The sequence below is a fragment of the Papio anubis genome, chromosome 20 (genome assembly GCF_008728515.1).
Source record: "Papio anubis isolate 15944 chromosome 20, Panubis1.0, whole genome shotgun sequence".
In the NCBI taxonomy this organism is placed as follows: Eukaryota; Metazoa; Chordata; class Mammalia; order Primates; family Cercopithecidae; genus Papio; species Papio anubis.
Window position 1 is genome coordinate 48,482,045 of NC_044995.1, and position 9,227 is coordinate 48,491,271.

At 57.2% G+C, this 9,227-nt stretch overlaps 1 protein-coding gene across 2 annotated transcripts in view; it reads left to right on the forward strand.

The window, feature by feature from the left end:
* The window catches only part of GNA11 (G protein subunit alpha 11), a 28,988-nt gene extending 25,212 nt beyond the window's left edge, over window positions 1–3,776 (forward strand). For both annotated transcript variants that reach the window (XM_003914642.5, XM_009193129.4), the window contains exon 7: window positions 837–3,776. In XM_003914642.5, the coding sequence (XP_003914691.2) occupies window positions 837–1,027 (191 nt within the window). In that variant the 3' untranslated portion in view covers window positions 1,028–3,776. The remainder of the gene's footprint in view (window positions 1–836) is intronic.
* The last annotated feature ends 5,451 nt before the right edge of the window (window positions 3,777–9,227 follow it).

Below are 9,227 nucleotides of genomic sequence, written 5' to 3' on the forward strand. Positions count from 1 at the left end.
CGCTCGGGGCGCTCTGCCTCTGGAAGGGCAGCGGGAGGGAGGGGTCTGGCGCGTGGTATGACCTCAGTCGCTGGAGCAGGTGCGGGGCCCTGCTCTCCCTGGGCAGGGGAGTGGCGGGGGGTGCTGCACCTGCTCCAGCCACACGTGGCCCCTGCCTGGCAGCCTGTCCTGTGGGCTCAGGGAGCCCTGGTGGGGGGAGGCCAATGGACTGGGCATGGAACCCTGTCCCGCCAGTCCCCAGAGTGGTCCCCTGAACACCCCCAGGGGCGTTTCCATCGGGGCAGTCAGGAGTTACTGGGCGGGCGCCGAGTTGTCCAGGGTGGCGGAGGGCAGGGGTCGCGGGTGGGAAACAGCGCACCTGCTGGAGCCTCCGGGACGTCTCCGAGGCCCTGCCTGCAGCAGGGGCACTGTGGGTGGGTGGGGGCTGCTGTTCCTGCTCTGTGGGCTCTCTGCCCAGCCCTGGGGGCCTCTCCTCTCACCCTGGGCCACGCAGGGCAGCCATGCCAGAGGCCTGCCCTAGAAGGCTGTGGCTGTGGAACTGAGTGGGTAGAGACTGGCAGAGGGCTGAGCAGAGGAGCAGCGGGGGTGCAGAGCCCCCGGTTGGAGGCCTGGGCCCTGACAGCAGTGCCCTGGGGCTGCAGTGGGATGGGCACCGCAGCTCACCCGGGTGGGGGAGCAGCGGCCCGTCAGGCATGCAGTGGGCTCTGGGCTGGGGGCGAGCCGGGTGGGCTGTGGGCCTTGCTCACTCATCCCCTGGGAGTGACAAAGGGGCCCACGAGTCCCTTGCCCTGGGCTGGGCTGGGCCGGGCACAGCCTCACCCTCCGCCCTCCCCCAGGGCCCCAGCGGGATGCTCAGGCGGCGCGGGAGTTCATCCTGAAGATGTTCGTGGACCTGAACCCCGACAGCGACAAGATCATCTACTCACACTTCACGTGTGCCACCGACACGGAGAACATCCGTTTCGTGTTCGCGGCCGTGAAGGACACCATCCTGCAGCTCAACCTCAAGGAGTACAACCTGGTCTGAGCGCCCAGGCCCGGGGAGACAGGACGGAGACACGGGGCAGGACCTGCCTTCCACGGTGCCCGTGGCTGCCGGGCAGGTGGCGCTGCCGAGCCTGGGCCGGGGCCTCTGCCCGCGGGAGGAGTTTCTTTCTTTTTTTTTTTTTTCATATTTTTAACAAATGGTTTTTATTTCACAGTTATCAGGGGATGTACATCTCTCCCTCCGCACACGTCCCACACCTTCTCACCTTCTGTCAACGGCAAAGCAGCCTTTTTCTGGCCTTGACTTATGGCTCGCTTTTTTCTAAAAAAAAAAAGAAAAAAGAAAAAAAAGCAACGAAGCATAAAACCCACACACGCCCCGTGCCCCCAGTGACTCCGGGCCTCACAGAGCCCCTGCCAGCCAGCATGGGGGCCCCCGCCTCGCAGCCCCCCACGGCTGACCTTCCAACCCCACCTGCTGCTTCTTTCTCCTTCCCGCTTCTTTTCTTCCTCACGAAAGGCGTGGAGACTCGGAGACTGACGTTTTCCCCCCTTTTTAAGTTATTGACGCCCAGTGCGCCTCGCCTCTTCACGAATCAATGCTGTGCTTCGCTCACTGGACTCCTGAAGAGGGGGTGGGGGGCTCCCTCAGTCGCCCACCCTGGGAAGTGCCTAACCTTTTTTTTTTTTTTTTTTTTTTTTTTTTTGAGGAAAAAGAAGGCCTGACTCACAGGTTGAAGAAACGCCCTGGGCCCTCTGTCATGGCAGGGTCCCCCGTCTCTCTGCAGAGGCTGGGAAGGGTCCCTGGGCTGGAGCCACGGGGGCTCCTCTGGGCTGTGCCTCCAGGGCCAACACTGGCCTCTTGGGGCTGCCCGGGGACCCTGCCCTGGCTGGAGCGCACCCCACCAGAGCCCACATGGGCTTGGCAACTGGGGGGTGGCTCCCCAGTGACACTGGGAGAAACGCCACTTCGATGGGGGCATTTATTTTCGTTTTGTTCTGCTTTGTGTTGTCACCAATTTGGAAACAGTGAGGGTGGGGTGAGGACTTTTACAGAATATTCTCAGGTGTGTACCCGAGAGGCAGAGAGAGGGACGTGGCCGGCTGCTCTGTGCGTGGCCTTGTCCTGAGCACTTGTGCCCGCCCCCGAGCCCTGCCCCGGGGGAGCGGAAGCCAGCACTCGCACTTTGGCCAGGGGCGCGTGGAAGGTGGCAGCAGGCACCGGCCTGGACGGCTTCCAGGCCTGGCTGGCCACGGCCACGGCCCGTCAGGCCACGCCGCACTGAGCCACAGCCCCGGGGGCCACTCCCAGAGCCCCTTAGGCACTGAGGCACCGAGACTGGCTCTCCCCGAGAGACTCGGAAGGTGGGAACGAGGGGACTGTGTTTGGGGAGGTGGCTTTTTCGTCCGCTGTTGACTGAACACTACGGTGCCCTGTGGATCTGGGCTTCGCACAGCTGTCCCAGGGATGGATCGCCCGTGCTGCCTTCGCCCGCCGCCACTCTGGGACCCTGCACGGCTGCTTCGACAGATGACAAAGACAGCCCCAAAATACGGCCACCCCGACCAGCAGTTCCTGCCCGCCCGCCCGCCACTGTCAGGCCTGCCTTGGCCTCCTTGCCCGCAGGGCTGTCTGCTGGCTTCCAGGGGGAGAAAAGCGGGGAGCCCCGTGGAGGGGGCAGGGTAGATGTGTGCAGGTCAGGGCAGCTACATTTCTGGTGATCAGCCCCACGGGGAGACGGGGCCGGCGGGACCCCCCCGGCTTCCCCACGCCACTTTTCTTCCGCCTCACCCAGAAGCGTCCTTTTTTGTGCCAGGTGTCTACCTAAGAGGGTTGGCTCCAGAAGCCCCGTGGCGAGTGCTGGGGCCCGGCGATGCCTTGGGGGAGCAGATGGGGCCACCCCTGGCAGGGCCGCGGCAACCTTTTCCGGCAGCAGAGTCCTCTGGGGGGCCTGTGCTTGTGGCATCTCTGAGGGCCCAAATCGCACAAGGTGACCTGGCCGTGGCCTGAGGGTGGAGTCGTCCAGCACGCAGCTGGGGCGCTGCCGGGCTACGTATTAGCCCTTCCCAGGGAGGGGGCCGTGCCAAGCATCCCAGAGCCGGGCTGGGGCCGCCAAAACGTCTTGGCCTGGGTCCTCTGGGTCTGAGTGCCTGATCCCCTGGCACCCCAAAAAAGCGGAGGTGGGTGTCGCAGGCCCGGGGCAGGGGTGCCTGCTCCAGGAGAGTCCCAGGCGGTGGTTCTCGTGCCAGTGGCACCCAGGGGCAGGGACAGCTGACCCCCACCCTTGCCACATGTGGGGTGTGTGTTTTTACCTTGGTGAATCTCACCTGCCAATGCTTTCTCGTGAGTGCCGACCACCTCCGACCATGTCACGCCCAGGTGGCAGCAGTCCCCGGCCACCGCAAGACCCACACTCTGGGTCTCCCAGCTCCCACGGAGGGGCGTCCCCGTGCCAATGTCCCCAGTGGTGGCAGCGGATCCTGCGGCTGGCCTGGTGGACGGGACCCGGTGATACTTGTATATTACACAGTCCTGATTTCAGACAATTTCAACCTTAATCTATTTAAAAAAAATATTCTATACAAGCTGTTTTTAAGCCTTTTACCATTTGAAATGCATGTGTTGTGCGCGTTGAGGGATGGGAGGAGGGGCTGAGAGGCGGCTCAGTGTCACCTCCCACAGCCACCGGCCCTGACCCTTAATCCGGACACCGATGGAAGTCGACTTTTCATATCTTTCTCCTGAAATGAACTCTGTTTTAAATTGGAATAAATTTTGTTCCTAAATGCTGGCGGCCCCTTCTGGTTTATTTCCTGTTGCCCTTTGAAGGGGGCTGGGGGAAGTGAGCAGAGGCCTGGCCCCCAGGAGCCCTAGAGTTGCCTAGGCCATTGCCTGCCCTGAGTGGGGACACCGCCCCCGCACGGTGTCCCGGGGCCCCTCCTCGTCATCGTGTTTGACCCTTGGCTTCAAGTTCATTTCACTAGCACCAGGCCAGAGCAACCCGCTTGGGAAACGCCGCCTTGTTTGGGGGCTGGGGACGCGGAAGTGAGACGGGGAGGAGCCCAGGTCCCAGGCCGGCCTGCCCCTCAACCTCCAGGGCGCCTGTGGGGAAGTCATGCCCTCTGGGCCTCCATTTCTTTAAGCTGCGAATGTGGTACTTCTGCAGCCTTCCTTCAGTTATTTTTTCCTTTTGAAAAAAAAATTAATTGTAAAATACAGATAACAAATTTCTTTTCTTTTTTCTTTTTTTTTTGAGGTGGAGTCTCCCTCTGCCACCCAGGCTGGAGTGCAGTGGCGCGATCTCAGCTCACCGCAACCTCCGCCTCCTCAGTTCGAGCAATTCTCCTGCCTCGGCCTCCTGAGTCGCTGGGTTTACAGGTGTGTGCCACCACGCCCGGCTAATTTTTTTCTCTGTTTTTTAGTAGAGACTGGGTTTCACCTTATTGGTCAGGCTGGTCTTGAGTTCCTGACCTTGTGACCCGCCCGCCTCGGCCTCCCAAAGTGCTGGGATCACAGGCATGAGCCACTGCGCCCGGCCGCAGATAACACATTTCTGAGTGCACAGCTCAGTGGCATTAAGTGTATGCACACGGTCATGCAGCCATCACCACCATCCTCTCCAGAACTTTATCTTCCCAAATTGAAACTCTGTCCCCACAAAAGACTCATTCCCCGTCCCGCTCCCCAGCTCCTGGTGCCCCCCATCCTCCTTTCCGTGTCTGTGAATCTGACGGCTTTATGGACCTCCTAGGAGTGGAACCACGTGGGATGTGTCCTGTGTCTCTGGCGTCTCTCACTGAGCGTGATGTCCTCAAGGTGCATCCACACTGAAGCCTGGGTCCAGATTCCCTTGCTTTGCTTTGCTTTGCTTTTTTTTCTTTTTTTTTGAGACGGAGTCTCGCTCAATCCCCCAGGCTGGAGTGCAGTGGCACGATCTCAGCTCACTGCAAGCTCCACCTCCCGGGTTCACGCCATTCTCCTGCCTCAGCCTCCCGAGTAGCTGGGACTACAGGCGCCCGCCACCTTGACCGGCTAATTTTTTTGTATTTTTTTAGTAGAGACGGGGTTTCACCGTGTTAGCCAGGATGGTCTCGATCTCCTGACCTTATGATCCGCCCGCCTCGGCCTCCCAAAGTGCTGGGATTACAGTCATGAGCCACCGCGCCCGGCCCGGATTCCCTTCCTTTTCATGACTCAGTAATATTCCACTGTGTGCATGGGCCACGCTGTGTTGATCTGTCTGTCGTTGATGGACACCTGGGGCGCTTCCACCTTGTGGCTGTTGGCAGTTGTGCCACTGCTCACCTGCGTGTGCAAGTTTCTGTTTGAGTCCCTCCTCTCAGTCCTTGTAGGTGTGCATCCAGAGGTAGCATTGCTGGGTCCTCTGGTCCTTTTTTTTCTTTTGGATGCACCTTGAGGAGTCTCGCTCTGTCGCCAGGCTGAAATGTAGTGGTGCGATCTCGGCTCACTGCAGCCTCCACCTCCCAGGTTTAAGCAATTCTCCTGCCTCAGCCTCCTGACTAGCTGGACTACAGGCGCCTGCCACCATGACCGCTAATTTTTGTATTTTTAGTAGCGATAGGGTTTCACCATGTTGGCCAGGATGGTCTCTATCTTGATCTCGTGATCCACCCGCCTCAGCCTCTCAAAGTGCTGGGATTACAGGCATTGGCCACCGGGTCCGACCTCTATTTTAATTTTTTGGGGAGCCGCCCGACTGTTCCCCACAGCAGCTGTGCCACGTCACATCCTGCCAGCTGTGCACAAGGATGCGATTTTCCCACATCCTCTTTCAGTTTCGTTGAGTCTGATAGGCCTGTCCGTCAGGCCTCAAGGACCCTTGCTGTGCCCGACACTGCCCTAGACACGACAGTACAGCAGAGAAAGTGGCACTTACCAGCACGACTTCATCTAGGAAGAGAAATGAAGCAGGGAAGTGGGACAGGACGGGGAGATGGTGGCTCTCTTTTTTTTTTTTTTTTTTTGAGACGGAGTCTAGCTCTGTCACCCAGGCTGGAGTGCAGTGGTGCGATCTCAGCTCGCCTCAACCTCTGCCTCCTGGGCTCAAGCGGTTCTCCTGCCTCAGCCTCCCGAGTAGCTGGGACTACAGGCGCCCGCCACTGCGCCCGGCTAATTTTTTCTATTTTTAGTAGAGACGGGGTTTCACCATGGTCTCGATCTCCTGACCTTGTGATCCACCCACCTCGGCCTCCCAAAGTGCTGGGATTACAGGCGTGAGCCACCGCGCCCGGCTAATTTTCGTATTTTTAGTAGAGACGGGGTTTCAGCATGTTCGCCAGGCTGGTCTCGAACTCCTGACCTCTGGTGATCCACCCGCCTTGGCTTCCCAAAGTGTGGAATTACAGGCGTGAGCCACAGCCCCCAGCCAATGGTGGCTGCTTCTGGTGGGCTGTTCCTGGTGGGCTGTACAGGAAAAGCCTGAGAAAGTGGTGCGTGAGCAACATCCTGGGAGACAGGAAGGGAAGGAGCCATGCTGCGTGCGGCCTGGGTGTGAGCCAGGCAGAGGCACAGCTTGTGCAAAGACCCTGGGGCAGGACCACGCCTGGTGTGTTGGAGGAGCAGCGAGGAGGCCCGTGTTGTTGGAGTGGAGGGAGGGGGAGAGAGGGAGCGGGGAGGGGAGGGGGTTGGGCTTTTACCCTCAGACCCTCAGAGGGAGGTGGGAGCCGTGGAGGGGTTCGGGCAGAGCAGGGACAGGACCTGACAGATGCTCACAGGCGGCCTCTGGTGGCTGCTGCTGGGAGGACAGACGGGCGAGGGCGGGAGCCAGGGGACTAGGCTGGTGCAGGTGGCGATGATAGGGGTGGACCAGGTGGCACAAGCAGAGGTGGGGGAGTCAGCTAAGGGGCGTTAAGTGCTGGGGGGAACTGGGCCAGGCATGGATATTGCAGGTGCGTGTTGTGCCCCCAGTGGCCAGTAGGAGTCGCCCCAGACAGCTCCTTGCCTGCCCCTAGCCCCCTGTCCATCCTAAAAGGAAAACTGAGGCACAGAGGGTGAGCATCTTGCCTGAGGCAGCTTGCCCTGACGGCTGGCCAGCCCTTCCTACAACTTGACAACCTCCACGTCCCGGGTTCACACCATTCTCCCGCCTCAGCCTCCTGAGTAGCTGGGACTACAGATGCCCGCCACCACGCCTGGCTATTTTTTTTTATTTTTAATAGAGACCAGGTTTCACAGTGTTAGCCAGGATGGTCTCCATCTCCTGACCTCGTGATCCGCCCGCCTCAGCCTCCCAAAGTGCTGGGATTACAGGCGTGAGCCGCTGCGCCCGGCTGCCTTTTTTTTTTTAAAGTCTCACTCTGTCACCCAGGCTGGAGTGCAGTGGCACGACCTTGGCTCACTGAAACCTCTGCCTCCCGGGTTCAAGCGATTCTCCTGCCTCAGCCTCCCGAGTAGCTGGGACTACAGGCTCCTGCCACCACGTCCGGCTAATTTTTGTATTTTTGGTAGAGATGGAGTTTCACCTTGTTGACCAGGCTGGTCTCGAACTCCTGACCTCAAGTGATCCGCCTACCTCGGCCTCCCCAAGTGCTGGGATGACAGGCGAGCCACTGCACCCGGCCTCCTCGGAATTTTTAAACAGGGTCCTGTGTTTTCAGTTTGCTCCAGGCCTGATGGATTCTGCAGGGGGTGCTGGAGCTGCCTGCTGGCTAAACAGGCTGGGACTGTCAGAGCGAGACTCCGTCTCAAAAAAAAAAAGAAAAATCTTGGAATTATTGGAAGTGTAAATTAGTGCATGCACTTTGGCAAAAGATAGTTAATATCTAGGAAATACTTTATAACCCAGCAATTCTACCATTGGGTATTTACCTATAGAAAGCCACACATGTAATCACAAAAGACAGACATGTACTAAATGTCCATAGCTGCCCTATTCATGACAGTCCTAAACTCAAATTTAACCAAATGCCCATCAACAGTAGAATGGATGAATAGATTGTAGTTTATTCATCCATTATGTAGAGGAATAGTCTATGACAATTATGTAGAGGAATAGTCTATGACAATCAGGATTAATGAACCACAACCATGTGCAAAATATGAGTTCATCACACAAACATCACGTGGAATGATAGAAGCCAGACGCACCTGAACTCTATTTATTTATTTATATTTATTTATTTACTGAGACAGATTCTTGCTCTGTTGCCCAGGCTGGAGTGCAGTGGCGCCATCTCAGCTCACTGCAAGCTCCACCTCCTGGGTTCATGCCATTCTCCTGCCTCAGCCTCCCGAGTAGCTGGGACTACAAGCGCCCGCCACCTCTCCCGGCTAGTTTTTTGTGTTTTTTAGTAGAGATGGGGTTTCACCGTGTTAGCCAGGATGGTCTCGATCTCCTGACCTCGTGATCCGCCCGTCTCTGCCTCCCAAAGTGCTGGGATCACAGGCTTGAGCCACTGTGCCTGGCCAATTTTTTTGTATTTTTAGTAGAGACGGGGTCTCACCATGTTAGCCAGGATGGTCTTGATCTCCTGACCTCATGATCCACCTGCCTCAGCCTCCCAAAGTGCTGGGATTACAGGCATAAGCCACCACACCCAGCCAAACTCATTTTATGTAATTCTGTGTGCATAATGTTCAAAACTGGCAAAAATTCACTATAATTTTGAGATTTTTTTTTTTCTTTTTTCTTTTTTTTTTTTTTTTTGAGATGGAGTCCTGTTCTGTTGTTGGAGCACAATGGTGCAATCTTTGCTCACCTCAACCTCTGCCTCCTGGGTTCAAGTGATTCTCCTGCCTCAGCCGCCCGAGTAGCTGGGATTACAGGTGCCCGCCACCACGCCCAGCTGATTTTTAGTAGTAGAGACAGGGTTTCACCATGTTGGCCAGGCTGGTCTCAAACTGCTGACCTCATGATCTGCCCACCTCGGCCTCCCAAAGCTGGGATTACAGGCGTGAGCCACCATGCCTGGCCGATTTTTAGGATTTAAAAAGTTGATTGTAAATCTATAAAGAAAAGCAAGAAAGGAACATTACATAATAAACAGTAAGAGGATGAATTAACCAAAAGGACATATTAATCTTTCTTTTTTGTTTTTTTTTTTTTGAGACGAGGTCTTGCTTTGTCACCCCCGGCTGGCATGCAGTGGTATGATCCTGGCTCACTGCAACCTCCACCTCTCGGGCTCAAGTGATCCTCCCACCTCAGCCTCCTGAGTAGCTGGGACCAGAAGTGCATGCCACCATGGCCGGCTAATATTTTGTATTTTTGGTAGAGACG